The sequence below is a fragment of the Triticum aestivum genome, chromosome 2D (genome assembly GCF_018294505.1).
Source record: "Triticum aestivum cultivar Chinese Spring chromosome 2D, IWGSC CS RefSeq v2.1, whole genome shotgun sequence".
NCBI lineage: Eukaryota > Viridiplantae > Streptophyta > Magnoliopsida > Poales > Poaceae > Triticum > Triticum aestivum.
The window spans coordinates 8,840,758-8,863,770 of NC_057799.1; the positions used below are offsets into that span (position 1 = coordinate 8,840,758).

Consider the following 23,013-nt stretch of genomic DNA (forward strand, 5'->3'; position numbering starts at 1 on the left):
CAAATCCATTCTAGAATCTCAATTTTCCCAGCCCACTCGAACCCATTAAGACCACTTGCAGATGGGCCAGCTGACTTAGATTTGTCTTTTATTTTTCAAGAAGCTACAGACTGAGATTGAATCAGCTTTGCTAAAATTAGTAGCAGCCGAGATTTAAAAAAAAAAACTTGTAGCACCATTTAACTTATTTTTTTAATAATTACCGAACAAGGCTATGCGTACAAGTTCTTATTTAGGCAGCAAATTCATACCAGCGGGGACGGAGATGAACCTTTATTTCCCTTGATCACTTTCTCAATTACACGACCAATTTGAAAAAAAATTATGTCGAACACCTTTTCTAGTTACATGAACATTCTTTTGAAAATGCATCAAACACTTTCTTACATTACGCGGAATTTGAAAATAAATCAAACACTTTTCAATTACATGAAGATTTTTTTAAAGATGCATCAAATATTTTCTTATATTACGTGAACATTTATAAAAAAGCATTGGACCTTTTTTAATTACATGAACATTTATAAAATTCATGAAACACTTTCTTACATTACGTGAACATTTTTTAAAAATGTATCAAACACTTTTAATTAAATGGACATTACAAAAATTCATCAAACACTTTTTTTATTGTCACGTATCTTTTAAATGTGTCTTACACCTTTTCTAATTATATGAACACTAATAAGAAACAAAATACACGGACATTTTTAAACTATATAAACTCTTTTGAAATACCTGAAAGCTTTAAAATAGATGACATATTTTTAAAAATACGTGAACATTTTTGAAAAGCCATGAAAATTTTTATGAGTATATATTAATATTTTTATTCTTTATGTCTGCAATTATTTGTATAGCACACGGTCTTTAATCATTTTTATTAGTTAATTCAAATTTATTATATATACCTCAGTAGGATAATTTTCCAATTTCGGGAGAAAAAACTGGACCTTTGTTAAGTGGGCCGCTCCCTCTCACTGCGAGCGTCATATAGGTGGACCATTTCAGAGCGTCTCGTGCATCTGAGCTGCGATGGGGGAAGCTAGCTGCCTCTGAGCATGTCTGCACTGATGACTACACCCCAGAGATATCATTTTTCACATGTAAATGTAGCACCAGCTTTGGCCTTTGTGGGAAAGGATAGGCTAAGGCCAAACCAAAGTTGCATGCCAACCTGCATAGTACATGCCACTAAAATATATATACATGTCATGACTCATGACTAGGAGAATGTACACTGTCATCCAGCATTTCTCCATTTGAACACAGGACAGCTGTGTTCAAGTTCAACACATTTCATTCTAGCTATTGCTACATATAACACTCCAGTGGTTGTGCTCCCATTAGGGAGTCATGATAAAACAATGCAAGCGGTTACAAACAGTGAGGTTACTGCATCCTCTGTTCTCTTTTATTTGTCACGGTAGAATGCGTACAAGTACAATCAACCTTTTGACCAACAAATTACATACAGCTTTCTAGATTTTCCGCACCAAAATCATGAAAGGTTTCTGTGGTATTTCAGATACAGCACCACATTTTCTTCCTGAAAAAGATACTGAAAAAAAATGCAAAGGTAAAAATTGCGAAGCAGAAGGCGTGAGTTGTGAATAATGTATCTGATTTCAGTTACCCCTTACTCGTGTGATTATTAAAAATAATCCAAGCCGGACTGCAGACTGATTTATTAACTAGTTTGATTATTAGTATTAGTCTATGAACATAACTGATCAGTTTATAATGAAAGCTGAGCCATAACAGTTGGACAATTTGATTAACAGAAGTCAAGAGAATCATGGTATCTATGCTATTGCTTCTGCATAAGGCAATAGATATCCCCCATTTCGACAGTAGTATGATTATGACACCTCTGATTCCCATGTACTACTAGCTTGCAAGATTTCTCTTCCTGCATATGTACAGTAGCTAGAGCCACTAACCTTCTGGACTAATGCGCGTCGAATAGTTTGAGCCGAATATGGAATCATCACAATGTCCACTCTAGGATATAGTGTACTCATGCTATATAAGGTTATGAAATGTAAATCCTTCAGCACGTCGCACGGTCCACAAAATATCCACGGTAATAAAACGCGTGATCAACAACCACCCGAGGCCACGGGTTAGTGGCGTGTTCTGTTCACGTGTTTGCAAAAGTCTAAGATCTAAAACTGAACTGGCACAAAATATATGTTGGACAGAGACTGATCGGGTTATCAAGTTACCAAAGGAGCAAATGTACAAACAAACATGCCTACATGTACCCTTGAAAAGATAGATTGCTGGAGCATGGAGCTGCGATTCTCACCACCACTGATCAAGATAAACAAGGGCGCGTATCATTTCCTCGACGACGATCAAATTTGCGCACTGCTTCTCCACTGAAGTTCGTCTGGAAAAGTCCAAACAACTTTCACGGTCAGACTATGTTGGAGCAGATAGCACATTATATGGGATATGGCATATGTAAGATGTAAAAGGAGCACAAAAGAAAGTCAAATGCAAAGATGATTAAATATGCATTTTGCAATGGGAAGATAATCAGTCTGGACCTAACGTGAATATTACAAATACTGGTCGGTCAGTTTTTGTTTATTTTATCATCCTGCTTGGACAGTTGGCTTGTCCTTGTCACTGCTTGGGCATTTAAACAAAATTATAGGTGTCTCCCACCCACCCATCCACCCACTCCTCAAGCCTGAAGCGGTTTCTATTTTGCCAAGAGTCTCTTCAAGATTTGCAAGAGGCCAGGCTAGTCAAATTTGTCCACAGACCAACCAGCAGCGTGCCTCATCAACCCCGGCCATGGAGGTTGCCATATCTGCAGTTGCAGGTGAAATTGTGAGTCGGTTCATCTCCTTCCTGATGAACAAGTACCACTCCTCCAGCCATGCACAGCCAGAGGAGAAGGTGGTAGAGAGGCTGCAGCATCTCCTGATGAGAGCTGGCGCCATTGTCGAGGAGGCGGACGCTCGATACATAACAAACTCTGGGATGATGATGCAGCTCAAGATGCTCTCGGAGGCCATGTACCGAGGTCACAGCCTGCTCGATGCCTCGAGGTACCGAGCCCTCCAAGACAGCGCAGGCTTCGACAAGGTTAGCAGCAACGACCCATCTAGCAGCAGTTTGTATTTTGCCATTCCCCTCAAGCGTTCTAGAACAGCTACGGAGAAAGACGACAAGGCCATGCGCCTCGGGTCACATGGTGCCTTGGAAAATTTAGAAATTGCTGTTGCTAACATGGCTGAGTTTGTTGTGCTTCTGGGTGGATGTGAGCGCATGTCTCGAAGGCCATATGATGTTTATCTTTACACCGACAACTTCATGTTCAGCCGACACGCTGAAAAGCAAAAGCTCTTGAGCTTCTTGTTGGAGCAAAACGACCCTCCTGGTGATCACGCACCGGCAGTTATTCCGGTGATAGGTGGTGTCGCAGTTAGGAAGAAAACTTTGGTTGCTCATGTGTGTGGTGACGAAAGGGTTCGCTCACGCTTCTCCTCTATTTTGCACTTGAACGGAGACAGCCATTTGAAGATGCTTGACGATGGAAGGACCATGTTTGGGAGCACAACGCTGGTAATTATTGAGTTTGCTTCTGATGTAGGCGACGAAGACTCGAAAAACTTTCAGCCGTTTTTCAGAAGGATGGGCAGAGGAAGCAAGATCATCATCGTAAGTAAACTTAAAAGATTAGCGCGGTTTGGATCGGTGAAGCCAATTTTCCTTAGCGCTCTATCTTACCATGAGTTGAGGTACCTTTTCAAGACACTAGCATTTGGAAGTGCAGACCCGGCAGAACATCCACGGCTAGTACAAATAGCAGATGAAATCGCCAAGGTGCTGCACAGTGTGCAAGGTTCACTTGTGGAAGCAAATGTGTTTGCGGATGTGCTGAGAAGGAACCTCGATGTTCAGTTCTGGTGTTGCATACTGAACAAGGGGATCAGACTGGTTAAAAGAAACCTGTCCATATACGGAGTGCACCCAACCCTGCTTATAGAGCAAGGCCAGCCAGTGGACATAACGGACCTCGCCTCGCATCCACTTTGCATGATACCGCACAAAATCAAGGAGGAATCGCCAAGCGTGTCGTTAGGGGCACTTGTAGCAGACCCTAGCATCAGACCGGAAGGAGACTTCAGCCTGGTAGCATGGGAATCAAGGATACCCCCTCATAAATCATTTGTTCATTATGTCACAAGTCGTGCTCAGGATACACATGAAGGTAGCAGCACCTCTTCGGGGAGGAGGAAGCGCCGAGGCGTGCCATTCTAATGTTGCTTCAGACTAGTGTAATGTGATTCCAATGTTGCTTCAGACTAGTGTAATGCGTTTCCAATTTTGCTTCAGAGTTCAGACTAGTGTAATGTGATTCCAATTTAGCTTCAGACTAGTGAAATGTGATTCTAGTTTTGCTCCAGACTAGTGTAATGTGTAATTTTTGTTGTAATTGTTTATACGTGGCGGACGAATGTGTTCATGTATACTGACGAACTATTACTAGGCCCTGTTTCTTTCAACTTTAGGGAACAGATTCAGCTTTGAAAAACAGAAGCTGAAACAAACAGCCAACAGACAAGGCCAGATTCATCAGATCCAACGACCCCACCTGCTCTTCTTAGAAAGCGAATTCAGCTAACGGCATCATCTAAAGTGGCAGATCAGATATACCTACTGGCTACTGCTACCACTCCACACTGTCACCAGCTCGTCTCAGTAAGGTGGCTTGCAGAAACTGAACCAACAAGGAGGTTCTGACTAGCGTTTTGGTACTACCAAGAAACTGAAATCTATGTACGTGCAGCTGCACGGCGACGCTTGGATCAAGGAGTCTGATCAGATCAGATTGCAGTTGCGATTACAAGACACGGTTAGATCAAGGAGTCTGCTTAGGTGCCGGAGTCCTTGAAAATCAGTAGATTTGGCGACCCTGTGCTGTGCAGTCCTGCCGCCATGGCGCGTATGGGGGAAGAAGGGGAATGGGGGTGGACTGGTCGCTGACGATCGGGCCCCGCGGGAAAAGTTAAAAGTCTTTTTCTTTAAGCGAAAGAAAAGCGGTGTGCCCCCTGGAGAGCTCCTATGTGACGCTCTCTGCGGTAAGCAGTCGAGCGATCGCATAGGGGATCGAGAGATCTCGCGAACACTAGACCTCCTGCTTCCGAGCAAGGAAGCGAACCAATTGAGCTAGCTAGCTTTCTTGATCACAGAACATTGCAAAACCTTAAGAAAACTCAAACGCCGATCCGACCATTTTTCAAAAATTCAAACGCAAAACATTTTTTTTCAAAAACAAAACATGAATGTTTTATCAAACGAGAAAATTTATTTTTTTTTCACAAATTTTGAGAAAACTCAAACATTTTTCGACACACAAACGAATTTTGGAGACGCGAACATATTTTTTAGAACGGAAACATTTTTTAAACTGCCCAAAAAACTGAACAGGAACAATTTTTCAAATTTCAAAACATAATTTGGAAACACGAACAACTTTTGTAGGCGAACATTTTCTGAAACTCCACAATTTTTTTTGAAAAAACGAACATTTTTAAAAATTTGCAAACAATTTTGGAAACGGAACAATTTTTGAAACTCCAAACAAAACTTGTAAATAGGAACATTTTTTGAAATTTGTGAACAAATTTTGGAACAGGAACATTTTTTGAAACTCCCAAACAAATTTATGGAATTTACGAACATTTTTCAATTTGTGAACAAAATTTGAAAACATGAACATTTTATAAATTTGTGAACAAATTTGGAAAGCTGCAACACTTTTTGAAATTCCTAAACATTTTTCGAACGCAAACAAAATTTTAAAACATGGACAATTTTGAAAAATAGGAATATTTATTGAAGCTCACGAACAAAAATTGAAAAACGAACATTTTTCTTAAATTTGCGAACAAATTTTGCAAAGTTGTCAAATTTTGAAAAAAAAACATAAAGAAAAGAAACAGAAAATGAAAAAAACGAAAATAAAAAACAATAGAAAGCCGAAAAGAACCAGAAAAAAACGATACAGAAAAAACCCCGGTTGGACGCACTATGTATAAGTGGGCCGGCCCATGTCGGTCGCTCGCAGCTCTCCTCTGTGCGATCCCTCGACAGTTCGCCGCAGAGAGCGGCGAATAGGATTTTCCTGCCCCCTGCGCTGCGTAGCTCCCACTCGTTGGCAATATAGCTCCCTTTGGGCCGCGCGGCCCTCTTTAGGTCGTCATCCTGTTCGGTCTTGGGCTGGAATGACGAAGCGCTTCTGGCCCGTTTCAGCGCTTCTTAGTGATGGCTCTGGTCCTATTGATCACAGCCACAAAACAATTTCAACTGGGAAGAAAATTCCCAGCTTTGCACAGGAAACAAAACCAGGTCAACAAAAGTAAACCAGCACAAAAATGAGATACACGGGGACTGACCGGTCTCTGAGGAATCCAAATAAGTCAGGCATGGAGTCATGGTCCTCATCACCACGGGCCACGACGCGTACCGTCTCCCACCAGTTTCTTTCTGGAAATTTCCGCGGTCAAAATTTTCTAGAGTAGGGTACACAGAATTAAATGGTCATTTGTTGGGGGCATGCCGTTTTCTACAATATGATTCTAACTGGATTTTGAGTTGTGCTGCATGGATGGGGTAGTTACATTCAAGGCAAAATTCAGTATAACCGAGCCAAAGACTCTTGCACGCATGGAATTGAGCTGAATTTAGTCGAGTTTTGATTGCGATGATGCTTCAGAGTCGAACAATTTGAGAAGAGCTTTCAAACAAACAGGTTAAGAAAAACAAAAGGTGGTTTTGAGGATCCGGAAGGAAGCTCAGCTGGGTTGGACTTTTGAGCCCAAATCTGATCTAGAATCTCAATGTTGCCAGCCCACTCGAACTCATTAAGATCACTTGAAGATGGGCTAGCTTGCTGTCATACAAAGTATGTGTATTTGTCCATTATTTTATCAGGAAGCAACAAAACTGAGATAGAATCAACTGTACTAAAATTTCATGAAATTAAAAAATGCACATGAATTTGAAAAAATTCATGATTTTTTCTAAAAAATAAATTTTTTAACATTTTCACAATTTTGAAAAAAAACTTCGCGACCAACAAATATGTTCAAGGATTCTTAAAATAAAAAGAAAAAAAAATAATAGGATAAAGAAAAAACGAACAGAAAAAAGAAAAGGAAAACCAGAAGAAAAAACAAAAAACATGCCTGGAATGTTCTAGAAGCATTACAAAACCGGATGGAAGAATTCCGCCAAATAGGATATTTCACTGATCACATCACAGAGACAAAAACAATTTCAACTAAGAAGAAAACTCCCAGTTGTACACAGGGAACAAATAAAACCAGGTCAACCAAACCAAACCAGCACAAAAATAAGCCACACGGGGACCGACTGACGTACTGACCGGGTTCTGAAGAAACCAAAGGGGTCAAGCATGGAGTTGCGGTTCTAGTCATCCTTCGCCACGACGCGTATCGTCTCCAACCAGTTTCTTTGCCAGAAACGAGTGGCGCCTAGCTTCTCCAGTCAAGCTCGTCTGGAAAAATCTCGAGAAATTTCTGTGGTCAGAAATTGATAGAGTAGGGCACACACAATTGAATAAAAAGATGGAACGAAAGACATGCACAAAGGTAATTACATATATACAATTTCTCATGTAACAGTAATTAGTGTGGTTCGGACAAGTTGGCTTGTCCTTGTCAACTGTTTGGACGTTAAGAAAATTATCTGTCCGTGACGGTAGACGTTGCAAAAAGAACCCAAATGAAGGGGTCAAGAGAAATGCAATATTAACAAAGTATACTAAGAATAAGATTCTAAACTCCTAGGAATGTTGGCTCCTGGTCGTCGGTGAATCGGTGATGTGTGTTGTGATTGGGTCCACGCCCAGATGAACAGGGTGCCCCATATGTTGATTTCCGTATTAATTATGTGTAAAAAGAAACACAAACCCTCATGCTCGCCTCCACCGGATAAGAAGTAAAAGGGAGAGAGGCTTAACTCATATTGAAGGACGTAGCAACAAAGCGCGCGTCACCCTCTAGTTCTTCACATATCTTCATTTATCCTTTTCAATATTAGGCACCACAAACCGATCGATGCCATTAACTCAAAAATCGCCATTCACACATCTACAGTGAGGCCACCATACCTAGTTACATCGTTGAGTTGAATGGAGGAAGTACGTGTACACCCACTGCGACGGGATATGGCACTAGCTCTTGTTTGTCACTGTATGTACAAAGAACAGGCAGCTTCGTTCTGATTGGCTGGCAGGTGGTACTTTTTCAGCCAAAATCCAATCTAGAATCTCAATTTCCCCAGCCCACTTGGAAGCCAAACAAAAATTGTCCTTCTTTTTCAAGACGCAAAGAAACTGAGAAGGAATAAAAAACTTCATGAAATTAAAAAATGCTCATGAATTTGAAAAAACGTTCCCAAACTTTTTAAAAGTTAACAAATTTAAAAATTGTTCAGAATTTTTAAAAAAGTCTGCGATTTTTTAAAAATGCTCATGAATTTTTAAAAGAAAAGAAAAACGAACAGGAAAAAAACAGAAGAAAAACCGAACAAAAGATACGCCTCTAACATTCTAGAAACTTCACAAAACCGGACGGAAGAATTGCACCAAATAGGATATTCCATAGAAAACTTCCAGTTTTGCACAGGAAACAAAACCAGGTCAACTAAACTAAACCAGCACAAAAATAAGCCACACACAGGTACTGATTGACTGACCGGGCTCTGAAGAAACCAAAGGAGTCAGGCATGAAGTCACGGTTCTCGTCATCGTTCGCTGCAACGCGTATCATCTCCAACCAGTTTCTTTGCCAGAAACTAGTGGCAGCCGGCTTCTCCAGTCAAGCTCATCTAGAAATATCCCAAAAATTCCGCGGTCAGAATTTGTTAGAGTAGAGCACACATAATTCAACAAAAAATGCAACGACAGACAGTCGCAAAGATAATTAAATATATGCAATTACTTATATAACAATAATTAATGTGGCCTGGACAAGTTGGCTTCTCATTGTCACATGTTTGGACGTTTAGAAAAGTATCACTGTGCACACAACCACTTGAGTCTCAGTCAAAGGTCTTGGTCATCCTTGGAGATTTTTCACCATTTTGCAAAGAGTCTCTGCAAGACTTGGCTAGAGGCCAGCCTAGTTAAATTAGTCCAGTGACAGCCCAGCAGCGTTACCTCATCAATCCTTGCCCATGGAGGTTGCCATGTCCGCAGTTGCAGGCGAACTTGTCAGCCGGTTCATCTCCTTGCTGATGAGCAAGTACCACTCCTCCATCCATGCACAATCGAAGGAGCAGAATCTGGCGAAGCGGTTGCGGCATCTCCTGATGCGCGTTGGCACCGTCGTCGAGGAGGCGGACGGGCGGTACATAACCAACTCCGGGATGTTGGCCCAGCTCAAGATGCTCTCCGAGGCCATGTATGGAGGGTACCGTGTGCTGGACACCTTGATGTACCGCGCCCTCCGAAACAGCGCGGGCTTCGACGAGGTTAGCAGCAACGACTCATTCAACAGCCACTTGTATTTAATCAAGCGTTCTCGGAGGATGGCCGACGGGGCCGGGTGCCTCGAGTCGGACGGTGCCTTGGAAAGCTTAGAAGCTGCTGCTGCTAACATGACAGAATTTGTTATGCTTTTGGGTGGTTGCGAGCGCATGTCGCGTAGGCCTTATGACACTTACCTTTACACTGACAACTTCATGTTCAGCCGGCATGCTGAGAAGCAAAAGCTCTTGAGCTTCTTGTTGCAGCACAACGACCCTCCTGGTGGTGGTCAGGCAACGGCCGTTCTTCCGATCATAGGGGGCGCCAAAGTCGGGAAAAAAACTTTGGTTGCTCATGCGTGTGGCGATGAAAGAGTTCGCGCACGCTTTTCTTCTGTTTTGCACTTGAATGGTGACAGCCTTTTGAGGCATGGACGGACCAAGTTTGGGGTGAAGATGTTGGTAGTTATTGAGTTTGCTTCTGATGTAGGTGATGATGACTGGAAAAGGTTTCACTCATTGGTCACAAGAATGGGCAGAGGAAGCAAGATCATCATTGTAAGTAGACTTCAAAGATTAGCCCGATTTGGATCGGTGAAACCGATTTTCCTAAGTGCTATGTCTTACGACGAGTTGAGATACCTTTTCAAAACACTATCCTTCGGGAGCGAGGACCCCGCAGAACATCCACAGCTAGTACAAATAGCAGATGAATTTGCCAAGAATTTCCACGGTACAGAAGGTTCACTTGTCGCCACAAATGCTTATGCAGATGTGTTGAGAAGGAATCTGGATGTTAAGTTTTGGCGTCGCATATTGGACAAGGGGATGAGAATGGTTAAAAGAAACCTTGCCATTTACGGCATGCACCCGAACACGCTTATCTACCATGGTCACCCAGTGGACATAACGGACTTTGCTCTGCATCCACTTAGAATGACACCTTATAGTGTTAGGTTTCCTGTCAGGGAGAAATGGCCAAGTGTGACATTTGGGGATCTTATAACAAATCCTGGTATTAGACCCAAAGGAGACTTCACTCTAGTTACATGGGAATCAAGGATACCACCTCATAGATCATTTCCTAATTTTGTTACAAGTTGTGCTCAGGATACACATGAAGGTAGCCCCCTGTCAGGGAGGAAGCGACAAGGAGTGGCAATCTAATTTTTTGTGTGTAATGTAACTCTTGTACTGTTAGATACATGACAAATGGATGTGTTATAGACCATTCAACTAAGTGTGTTAGAGATCTCAATGTTGTATGCTGTACCATCCAACAATGGGCGGCCGCTCTTGGCCCCTGGCCCGTCATGTGCAGGCATAGTGTATATAAAGGGCAGCCCGGTGCATGTAGCTCCCGCTTGCGCAGGGTCATCATTGCAAATTTGCGATCGTTTGTGTCCTCCCAAACTAGCAAAAATGAGCAGTCCTCCAGGGATCGAAAAGCACAGAGGCCATCTTGCCAGGGAGGAAGGAAGGAAGGGAGCACAAAAATGCATTGACGGGGAGTGCCAACCTAATTTTGTTTCATAACTCACGGAATGTATCTCATGTTGTATTTTTTTAATAGATGTCAAATGTATGTATTCACATGGTCATGGACAAACTGTTCTGAGTGATTATATATCGTTCAACTAAATGTATTGGAAATCTCAACTAAAAATAGAACTGTATTTTCTATTAGATCCAAAGATCCTCCTGCGCTTAGATAACAAAACAACATCATCTCAGACCATTTTGCGATTCCTGATCCATATAGGAAGGTTAGAAAAGTTCAACTTAAACAAGAAAAAGAAATATGTGTTCAAGCATTGTCTACTTAAGGACTCTGAACCTTCTGAACATTCAGAACACAAACTAAATTTGAAGCTGGCCAAAACAGGAGAAAAGCATCATTCAATTTGCCGCCTTCACTCAAGATTCATCGATGGTTCAGGAGTCACCAAGTGAATCCAACGATATAATTCTACACGTCATTTGCCATTTCATTGTTGTTTTTAGTTAGCCTTTTAAGATTCAAATCTCAACTGAACTAACTGCCAAGTGCCCAACTATTGTGAGAGTATACAGCCCCAGCTTGGGTGGATGAAATGCAAGATATTTACGTTCTTACACTAGAAGTAGTCAAACTTCCCTTGTATCCTCATCCCAGATCCACCATGTCGCTACGGCAACATGCATTTAGCAGCATGTACATGTAGCTTCTGAGGTATATTTTTATTATGATTGCTCAACAGCTTAGCAGATATTGTCATATGTAGTCAATATTGTGCTCAGAAAATAGATAACCTAACACACTACCACTAAGGAACGCAAGATGATAAATGTTGGCCTTAAATTGTTTGTACGGATATCTGATAAGCAAAGGTGGTTGAAAAGACTAAAAACATGAATGGATGCAGACAAAATGAATCAGAAAATAAATTAACATGCTAATCTTAGCTGAACTAACTGCCAAGTGCCTTTTTGGCAGAGAGTTCATTTTGGGCCACTCAGTCCTCCTTGAGGCCTTCCTGTTTGATTTTGGGCCACAATGGTCAAGCATTTATTTTTCGTAAATTTTAACCGCCTCATGTTTTGCTAATTGTTCTGATCGTACTCAGTACGGAGCAAATATACAGGGGGTACCAAACAGTTTCTTGTAGGAAGAGTAATTTTAGTTTATTAATAACAAAACCAATGCAAGTTTCCCTTTCCTTTTTTACCATTGTGGAGATCCACGTCAGGTCAAGCCTGGACTCTAATAATGCACACATGAGACAATTTTGAGTGGGGTCTGACGGAACAAAATGAGCAAATCTAGAAACAAACTAGTTACATGTGCTCAGAAAGGTATAGAGTTGTGATTCTCATCACTGACCAGGATAAAAAGGGCGCATATCATTTCCTTGTCAATGAGCTGCGCGCTGCTTCTCTCCACTGAAGTTCATCTGGAAAAACCCAGACAATTTCCATGGTCAAACGTTGCAATAGTAGACTGCCCATATATGGGATGATGCCATTCCCTCGTAAAATGTGGATGCTGTCCAACGAAAGATAAATGCAAAGATGATTGAATATACATTTGGCAACGGGACAATAACCAATTTGGACCTACCATGAACACTACAAATACTGGTCGCCCAATTCTTTTTCAAGCTGGTTGAAAAATTGACTGGTCCTGGTCACGTCTTTGGGCCTTTAATTAAACAAAGTATCCGTGTTTAGCACCCCACCAACCAGCAGCTTACTTTATTAATCCTGGCTATGAAGGTTGATGTTGCAAGTGAATTTGTGAGCCAGTTAATCTCCTTCCTGACGAAGTACCAGTCCACTCCCTCAGCCATGCACAATCAGAGGAGGTGGAGCTTGATACATAACCAACTCCAGGATGATGGTGCAGCTCAGGATGCTCTGCCTCTAAGAGGCCATGTACCGAGGCCACAACGATGAAGCGGTTTCGGTCCATTTCAGAGCATCTTGTAACCCTGCCGCATCATACTACTGTGGAGATTAACATCACGCGAAGCGTGAATTCTGAAGAATGCACAAGCTGCAACCGTTTTCGATTAAAGACTGAAGTAGCACACAAGAAATAAGCTACACAGTGTCGGACTAGGTTCCGAAGCAAATTTACACAGAAGCAAGTTACATACATGTGCCGTGAATGATTACTGTAGTCCATGGAGTTGTGGCTGTCATCATCACTGACAATGAGCTGCACATTGCTTCTCCACCACTGATAAAAGGGGAGCATATCGTTTCCTTGCCGATAAGTTGCAACACCTCTTCTCCTTCACTGAAGTGCCCCGAATAATTTCCATGGTCAAACTTTGCTCTAGTAGAATGCATATATGGGATGCCATTAATTCCCTTGCATGTAAAATGGAAAAGGAGTCCAATGAAAGACAAATAGAAAGATAATCAAATATACAATTAATGGCGGTTCTCTATGGAATAATAATCAATTTGGACCCACCATACAAATTTCCTGTCAACCTTGGAAAATTGGCTTGTGCTCTATCACATGTTCTAGACGTTTTGACAAGTATCTGCGTGTCACCCACCCACTCGTTGCAGTCAACGGTTTACTCTTCCTTGGGGACTTTTAAATTTCACCAACTCTTTGCAAGACTTGGCGAAGACCGGCATGGTTTATTTGTCCAGAGACCGGCAAGCAGCCTCCCTCATCAATCCTGGCCATGGAGGTTGCCATATCTGCAGTTGCAGGAGAACTTGTGAGCCGGTTCATCTCCTTCCTGATGAACAAGTACTGCTCAAACCATCAACGCTCGGAGGAGAAGCTAGCGGAGAGACTGCAGCACCTCCTGATGAGAGTCGGCACCGTTGTCGAGGAGGCGGATGCACGGTACATAGTCAACTGTGGGATGATTACGCAGCTAAAGATGCTCTCTGAGGCCATGTACAGAGGACACCGCGTGGTGGACACCTTGAGGTACAAAACCCATCAAGAGAGTGAAGGCTTCAATGAGGTTAGCATCAACGACTCATCTAGCAGCTTGTATTTAGCCATTCGTTTCAAGCGTTCTCGAACAGCAACTGAGAAGGAAGACAAGGCAATGCGCCTTGAGTCACATGATGCCTTGGAAAGCTTAGAAATTGCTGTTGCTAACATGGCAGAATTTGTTGTGCTTCTGGGTGGATGTGAGCGCATGTCTCGTAGGCCGTACGACATTTATCTTTATACCGACAACTTCATGTTCGGCCGACAAGCTGAGAAGCAAAAGCTTTTGAGCTTCTTGTTGCATCACAACCCTCCTGGTGATGCACCAGCAGTTCTTCCAATCATAGGTGGTGTCAGGGTTGGGAAGAAAACTTTGGTTGCTCATGTGTGTGGTGATGAAAGGGTTCGCTCGTGCTTCTCTTCTGTTTTGCACCTGAATGGGGATAGCCTCTTGAGAGTATTTGACCATGGAAGTACCACGTTTGGGGTGAAGATGTTGGTAGTTATTGAGTTTGATTCTGATGTATGTGATGACGACTGGAAAGTTTTTCACTCATTTGCCATAAGAATGTGCAGAGGAAGCAAGATCATCATCTTAAGTAGAATACAAAGATTAGCCCGATTTGGATCGGTGAAACCGATTCTCCTAAGTGTTCTGTCTTATGATGAGTTGAGCTACCTTTTTAAGAAAATGGCATTCGGGAGCGTAGACCCGGCAGAACATCCACGGCTAGTACAAATAGCAGATGAAGTTACCAAGGAGTTGCACAAGCAAGGTTCACTTATCGCCGCAAATGCGTATGCAGGTGTGTTGAGAAGGAATCTTGATGTACAGTTTTGGCGTTGCATATTGGACAAGGGGACAAGATACACTAAAAGAAACCTGTTCCTACACGGTGCGCACCCAAGCATGCTCATAGAACAAGGCCATCCAATGGACATAACGGACATTGCTTTGCATCCACTTAGCATGACACCTTATACAAGTAATGTTCCAATCAAGGAGGAATCACCAAGTGTGACATTGGCGGAACTTCTAGCAGATCCTAGTGTTAGACCAGAAGGAGACTTCAACCTAATTGTATGTGAATCAAGGATACCCCCTCATGAATCATTTGTTCATTTTGTTACAAGTCATGCTCAGGACGCACATGAAGTTGGTGCCTTGCCAGGGAGGAAGCGACGGGGCGTGCCTATCTAATTTTGTTTCGGAACTCGTGCAATGTAACTCTTGTTGTATTTTGAATTCTTATTATGTTTTTGTTCTGGGTGTGTGTGTGTGTGGGGGGGGGGGGGGGGGGGGGGTGGGGGGGGATGGATATTTCTTACCTTAATAAATTTCAGAATAAGGGGGCAGACCCCAAGTGTTTTATAGCATACACAAAGGGAAATCAGAAGGAAATTTTGTATGCTTTATCAGATCCAACAATCCACTGCCTGCACTTCTTAGACAGCTAACATCATCTAAAGTGTCGTCACTATCTGTAGCTAGTCTCAGCAAGGTGGCTTACCAGTGAAACATATATTAATCATGACACCATCATCTATAGTATGCGTTTTGCTGATACCAGTGCATACATGCCTGCAATCGACCAAGCAACAACAATACTACGTGCGTGTAAACTCCATGGTTCCACTCCATCTAATCAAGCAACGGCAACCCTACATACAAAAGAGGATGGAGCTCTGATTTGTGCTGTGCTGTGCTGGGGATGCGGACGCCACAAAAACGAGATCAGGTCAGACTACAGTCTGCTAGGCGCTAGGAGAAATCAGAGCCTCACACAAAATCAGTAATATTTTTGCAAAATTTAGGAAATTGAAACATTTCTGAACTGAAATTACCGAGGAATCGATTTTGACGAACTCGGGGAGCACGCACCGCGGCGTCGCACTGCATCCAGCATGCCCTCGGCCAGCCCTTGAGGTGCTCCCGGTCGACCCAGCCAGGCGCCTCCCTCTCCGCACTTGAAGTCGGCAACCACCATGGCTCTGCACGACGCGCGGCGTGACTGGGATGCTATGTGCTGGGCGGCGGCGCAGCTCGCCGGTGGCCGCCATGGTGGTTTGGGGATTGGGGGAAGGATTCATCACTGATAGACGCTGACTACTGGGTCCCACACATCAAAGGCACAGCAAATTGGGGGTTGGGTGAAGGATTCTCTTAGGCCTAATCATTCCCTGGGCCGGGCTTTTTGCACTTGGCATTAAAAACTGAAGACACCAAACCCAATAATCTTTGCTAAAAATGCACCAATAATAGCTATTTTTTAATTAAAAAAACTAATTTCGAAATTAATTATTTTTGGAATATAAAATAAACGAAAGCCTATTTTTTCAATAAATGACTAGATTATATATATATATATATATATATATATATATATATATATATATATTAGATTTCTTCCTGCCTTCGGAAAGCAACCCGGAGCCCGACCCACTTTGAAGCTACTTAAGGAAACTCTGGAATAAGGAAAGAAATACTGTTCAAGTGTTGTTTGTACTGAAGGACTCTGAAACTTCTGAACATACAGAACACACTCCAAATTTGAAGCTGGCCAAAACAGGGGGAAATCATCATTCGCTTCGCCGCCTTCACTCAAGATCCATCGATGGTCCAGGAGTCACCAAGTGAATCCAACGACATAATTCTACTTGTCATTTACCATTTCCTCGTTGTCTTTCGTTAGCTGTTTTATGGTTCTAATCTCAAGTGAACTAACTACCAAGTGCCTAAAGGTTCTAATCTCAAGTGAAGTAACTACCAAGTGCCTAACCGTGTGGGAGTATAGAGCCCCAGCTTGGGTGGATGAAATGCGAAAGGAATTAACCTTTTCTTTTTGCTGATATTGACGTTCTTGGAGTAGAAGTAGCCTTCGGGGGTATATTTTGATTATGGCTGCTTGACAACTTAGCAGATATGGTCATATGTAGTCAATTTTGCGCTCGGAAAGTACATAGCTTCTTAACACACTACTACAGAGGAACGCAAGATGATAAATGTTGGCCTTAAATTGTTTGCACGTATGTCTGCTAAACAAAGGTGATTGAAAAGGCTAGAAGCAAGAATGGAGGCAGACAAAATGAATCAGAAAATAAAAGAACATGCCAACACAGAGAGAAGTTTTAAAAAAGAAGAGATTCATGAGGCGGAAAATAATAATTAAAGCTCACCTCTCTGCTGGTTCTGGACGATGAGGATGCACTAGTCTTCATTGTCAAACATGTCATACTTGTGTACCTAGCGCACCACCTAGCGTACGTATCTTTTCTGTTGAATACAGGCTCGGTATAGGATAGGTTGGTAAGAGTATCTTCTCTTTATCTCTATCTCTTTGTAACCAACTCTATCTCTTGTTCTCCAAGCCTTGATCTCTTGTAATCTCAACAAGTTATGTATGCGCTGTTCAGGGAGGTGCGCCCCTGCTATATAACACGAACCCGTCGCCTCTAACGAGGTAAGACGTTTCCGCCATCGCATATGGTAATCAGAGCTCTCCTTTTCCAATCTAGCTTCCCCGATTGCATCTAGTGCGTAGCCATGTCTTCATCCTCCGGCGTCTCCCAAACCATCCTCAATGGCCAGGTTACCGAGAAGCTCAACCGCACGACTACATGCTGTGGCGCGCGCAGGTTACACCCCACCTGTGGGGCGCCGGTGTCTTCGGCTACGTCGACGGCACCTCGCCAGAGCCGGAACAACTCCACGTCACCAAAGAAAAAGACGGCAAGGAGTCTTCTGCGCCCAACCCTCTCCACCCAATTTGGGTCAGGGAGGACCAACAAGTGCTCGGCTATCTGCTGAGTACTCTCTTCAAGGAGGTGCTGGTCGCGGTTACCGCGATCACCACAGCGCGCGCGCTCTGGGTGGCACTGGTGGGCATGTTCTCGTCACAATCGCTCAGCCACGTCAACAACATTCGAACTGCGCTCATCAACGCGCAGAAGGGCAACCAATCGGTCACCTCCTACTTCGCCTCCCTGCGCGGCCTCACCGATGAACTCGCCGCCGCCGGCAAACCCATCCAGGACGACGAGTTGATCTCGTACATCCTCCACGGGCTCGACGTCGACTACCAGCCGCTCGTCTCTGCTCTCGACGCCCGCATCACGCCTGTCACCCTCGACGAGCTCTATGCCATGCTGAGTAACTTCGACCAGCGCATGGCCCAATTCCATGGCTCCTCTGGTGGCTTCAAGTCCTCGGCCAACGCTGCCTCTCATGGTCGTGGTGGCGGCCCTCGTTCGCGTGGCTCTCCTCGCGGCAAGGGGAGGTCAGGCGGCAACAACAACAACGGCGGTGGCTCCTCCAACTCCCGCAACAGCCGCCCCACCAACTCCAAGCCTCGCCGTGGCGGCGGTTCCAGCAGGTCTCGCCCGGACGTGCCGCGCTGTCAGATCTGTGGCAAACTCGGGCACACGGCCAAAGACTGCTGGTACCGTTATGAGGACGATGATGATTCCTCCCAAGACGACGACAAGGTTGCTGCAGCTGCTGACGGCTCCTACGGTGTTGACACAAACTTGTATATATGTCGACAGCGGCGCCACAAATCACATCACCAATGAGCTCGAGAAGGTCACTATGAAGGAAAAAATACCGTGGCAAAGATCAAATCAACACTGCCAACGGTGAAGGTATGAGGATCAGTCATGTTGGTCACTCATTTTTTAGTACCCCTCGTCGTAAAATTCATCTAAAGAAAATCTTGCATGTCCCTAGTGCCGATAAGAATCTTCTTTCTGTTCATAGAATTGCCATTGACAACCATGTCTTTCTTGAGTTTCATCCTTATTTTTTCTTGATCAAGGATCAGGCAACGAAGAAAATCCTCTATCGAGGTAGATGCGTTCGAGGGCTCTACCCGTTGCTTCCGGAGCGAAGAAGATTCAATAAACAAGCCTATGGTGTTGCCAAACTCTCGTCAACACGGTGGCACGATCGATTAGGACATGCTGCTTTCTCTTTAGTTGAAAAATTGCTTAGGAAAAATAAGCTCCCCTATGTTGGTGAGTGAAATCTTGAAACCATTTGTGATTCCTGTCAACGAGCTAAAAGTCATCAATTGCCGTATCCCATATCTACTAGTGTTTCTACACAACCTTTGCAATTAATCTTCTCTGATGTTTGGGGTCCTGCCCCTAGTTCTGTTGGTAGACATACTTATTATGTGAGATTCATAGATGACTACAGTAAATTCTCTTGGCTCTATCTTCTCAAGAAGAGATCAGATGTCTTTCAAGTTTTCAAAAACTTTCAAGCTCTACTTGAACGAAAATTCAATAGCAAGATCACTGCCGTGCAATCTGATTGGGGGGGGGTACGAAAAATTAAACTCCTTTTTCCAAACCCTTGGCATATCACACCATGTGTCATGCCCACATGCTCACCAACATAATGGCTCTGCTGAACGCAAGCACAGGCATATAGTTGAGGTTGGGTTAGCCCTCCTCGCCGGCGCATCCATGCCCCTCAAGTTTTGGGATGAGGCTTTTCTCACCGCTGTCCACATCATAAATATGCTTCCTAGTCGTGTCATCAATAATGAAACTCCCCTAGAACGACTTCTCCACACTAAACCCGACTACAATCTCTTCGTGTCTTCGGGTGTGCGTGTTGGCCCAATCTTCGCCCATATAACAAACGCAAACTTATGTCGTTCAAAACAGTTTGTCTTTCTAGGATATAGCGCCCAACACAAAGGTGTTAAATGCCTAGATGTCTCCTCTGGTCACGTCTATATCTCCAGGGATGTCGTATTTGATGAAACCAAGTTTCCTTTTGCTGATCTCCATCCAAATGCCGGCGCCCTTCTTCGTGAGGAAATTCTCCTCCTACCTCCTCATCTCTCCGGTCTTGATCAAGGGGGACTAACTAATGATGATCAACTGCTGACACATCCTCTTACTAATGGCACACTTGAGTTTTGTGATGAAACAAGAGAAAATGACAAAACTGGTGAAGAAAACGGTGAAACAAACGCCTCATCAGGGCGACATTTTAAGTGTCGCGAACCAGGAGGCAGATCCTCCTCGGGATCCGTTCAGCAGCAGCATACATGATCTCCCTCGGGATCCACAGGTGCAGGAGCAGACGCGTCAGGCGCGCCAGGACCCCGCTCCGCCCGCTCGCCTCAGGGCATGCCACGCGGTCGCCTTCCACCGGCCGAGGCGCATCGCCACCTCTGCACCAATCCCCGGCTGACACATGGCTCATCGCGACTGGCCTGGGTGGTGCACGGTTCGGCGCCCGTCCACAACACTACATGCGGCGCGTCCCGGCTCACCTGACAGAAGTGGGGCCAGGAGCAGGAGCAGCGCCCGGCGCTGGTGCTGGACCCAGCCGCCCGACACGCGTTCGACCCAATGAGGATACGCCAGCACGACGTGCGTGATCCGAGGCTGATTGCGGCAATGATGAGATGCCCTCTCCACCGGGATCTTCTGCGGACGCTGCTGCTGATCCATCAACGCCACCTGCCACAAAAGATCCAAGCCTTGCAGATTTGGCTGCAGCGGGCAGCGAATCCCTCTCGGGATCAGCAACAGCGACTCCTGTTCAGCCCGCAGGATCCTCTGTGGCTACACCGCTGATTACTTCATCACCACGTCGCACAAGACTTCAAAAAGGGGTAATACAACCTGTCAATTATAAGCATATAACCAAATATGGTATGATTTGTTCTACAGGTGAACCTGATGAACCAAACATACTTGAAGAAGCTCTTGGTGATGAACGGTGGCAGAAAGCAATGAATGAAGAATTTATGGCACTAAAGAAAAATAAGATATGGCACTTAGTTCCTCCACAGCAAGGTAAAAACCCGATTGATTGCAAGTTGGTATTTCGGATTAAAAGAAAGTCTGATGGAACTATTGATAGATGCAAGGCTAGACTCGTTGCAAAAGGCTTCAAACAACGATATGGTATAGACTATGAGGACACATTTAGTCCAGTTGTAAAAGCTGCAACCATTCGTCTTGTTTTGTCTATTGCTGTTTCCAGGGGCTGGAGTCTCACACAGCTAGATGTACAGAACGCGTTCCCCATGGTGTTCTGGAAAAGGAAGTGTACATGAAACCACCTCCTGGGTTTGAAAGTAAAACTACTCCCTCTTATGTATGCAAACTTGATAAGGCACTATATGGTCTAAAGCAAGCACCAAGGGCTTGGTATTCTCGTCTCTGTCACAAAATGCAAACACTTGGTTTTATTCCTTCCAAGTCTGACACCTCATTGTTCATCTACAACAAGTTCAACACATGCATATTTGTCCTCATATATGTTGATGATATTATTGTGACAAGTTCATCTGATGAAGCAATCACAGGACTGTTGAAAGACTTGGGGGCTGATTTTGCTTTAAAAGATCTTGGAGACTTGCATTATTTTCTTGGAATTGAGGTGAAGAAGCACAAAGATGGACTTCATCTCTCTCAGGAAAAATATGCTACTGACCTGGTCAAGAAGGTCCGTCTGCAAGGTTGTAAACCTACACCCACTCCATTGTCTAGCTCAGAAAAGTTATCTCTTACAGAAGGTACATCTCTGAGTCAAGAAGACAACACAAAATATAGAAGTCTGGTAGGAGCACTTCAATACCTTACTCTCACCAGACCTGATATTTCTTTTGCTGTCAACAAAGTATGTCAGTTCCTTCATGCACCCACTACTGTTCATTTGACTGCTGCCAAACGTATAGTAAGATATGTCAAAAATACTGTAAGTGTTGGTCTCAACTTCAGCAGATTGTCTTCTACTCTTGTCAGTGCCTTTTTTGACTCTGACCGGGCAGGATGCCTGGATGACAGACGTTCTACTGATGGTTTTGCAATATTTTTTGGGCCTAACTTGATCTCCTGGTGTGCTAGAAAGCAAGCTACAGTCTCCAGGTCAAGTACAGAAGCAGAATATAAAGCACTAGCAAATGCTACAGCTGAAATCATATGGGTGCAGTCCATGCTCAAGGAACTTGGTGTGAAAAGTAAGCAAGCTCCATGCCTATGGTGTGACAACCTTGGTGCTACTTATCTGTCTGCAAATCCTGTGTTCCATGCAAGAACAAAACACATTGAAATAGATTTTCACTTTGTCCGAGAAAGGGTTGCTCAAAGACAACTTGATATTCGGTTTGTACACTCTAGAGATCAGATTGCAGATGGATTCACTAAACCATTGCCAACAAGGAGTTTTGAAGCTTTTAAGCATAATATCAACTTGATGAAGTTATGATTAAGGGAGGGTGTCAAACATGTCATACTTGTGTACCTAGCGCACCACCTAGCATACATATCTTTTCTGTTGAATACAGGCTCGGTATAGGATAGGTTGGTAGGAGTATCTTCTCTTTATCTCTATCTCTTTGTAACCAACTCTATCTCTTGTTCTCCAAGCCTTGATCTCTTGTAATCCCAACAACTTATGTATGCGCTGTTCAGGGAGATGCACCCCTGCTATATAACACGAACCCGTCGCCTCTAACGAGGTAAGACGTTTCCGCCATCGCACATTCATGAGTGATCTGCTGGATGTCTCCATGGAGATGAGGTCCCAGTCTTTCCATTCTCTAGTACGTATAAAATGTAAAACGAGTCCAACGAAAAACAAATGTATGATGATTAAATATACATTTTTTCTAAAGAATGCAGAGAGCCGCCCCTCCTCCTAACCCTAGCCACCCCTCCTACTCACCCCCCCACCCCACCCCCCTCTTCCCTTCCTCGCCGCCGCCTGAGGCAGCCGCCGGGCAAGCCCGGGGCGCCAAGGATGGTGGCGGCGGGGCCTCAGTTGCCCTGCTTCCGCGTGGGGAACCCCGGATCTGGAGTGGCGGCTCCATTGGCAAGGCACGGCCGGCTAGCAGCTGTGCGGGCGGTGGATCTTGTATCCCGGCCGCGCGGGCGGCGGGATCCGGTGGTCGTTGGCGGCAGCTTCTGCAGCGGTCGGTGTGCGCGATATGGCGCCTCCCCTCCTCCTTTGTTCGGCGTGCGGGCCAGCCTGGTCGGGCCACGCTTCCTCTTGGTCACTGGTTTTGTACAGGAGGCGCTGC

At 44.2% G+C, this 23,013-nt stretch overlaps 3 protein-coding genes and 1 long non-coding RNA gene across 21 annotated transcripts; 3 read left to right on the top strand and 1 right to left on the bottom strand.

Annotated features, from left to right (window-relative positions):
* Positions 1-1,150: 1,150 nt before the first annotated feature.
* On the bottom strand, positions 1,151-16,103 carry LOC123051022 (uncharacterized). Of its 18 annotated transcripts, none has more exons than XR_006423920.1 (10): positions 15,809-16,103; positions 13,155-13,336; positions 12,617-13,051; positions 12,380-12,449; positions 8,009-8,877; positions 7,412-7,543; positions 6,420-6,510; positions 6,054-6,300; positions 2,312-2,395; positions 1,151-1,561 (listed from the first exon to the last, which is right to left on the bottom strand). It is a non-coding gene; the product is annotated as an uncharacterized lncRNA (long non-coding RNA). The 18 variants fall into 18 exon arrangements; XR_006423921.1 differs by having other exon boundaries at positions 1,155-1,561; positions 7,412-8,063; positions 8,159-8,877; positions 15,809-16,102; XR_006423909.1 differs by having other exon boundaries at positions 1,158-1,561; positions 7,412-8,383; positions 8,746-8,877; positions 15,809-16,101.
* Positions 2,765-4,288, top strand: LOC123051019 (uncharacterized). The gene has a single exon (XM_044473753.1). It carries the CDS (start codon positions 2,809-2,811, stop codon positions 4,279-4,281), a length of 1,473 nt encoding a protein of 490 aa, XP_044329688.1. The 5' UTR covers positions 2,765-2,808; the 3' UTR covers positions 4,282-4,288.
* On the top strand, positions 9,191-11,111 carry LOC123051021 (uncharacterized). The gene has a single exon (XM_044473756.1). It carries the CDS (start codon positions 9,226-9,228, stop codon positions 10,681-10,683), a length of 1,458 nt encoding a protein of 485 aa, XP_044329691.1. The 5' UTR covers positions 9,191-9,225; the 3' UTR covers positions 10,684-11,111.
* LOC123051020 (uncharacterized) lies at positions 13,701-15,280 on the top strand. The gene has a single exon (XM_044473755.1). It carries the CDS (start codon positions 13,701-13,703, stop codon positions 15,162-15,164), a length of 1,464 nt encoding a protein of 487 aa, XP_044329690.1. The 3' UTR covers positions 15,165-15,280.
* Positions 16,104-23,013: the final 6,910 nt, after the last annotated feature.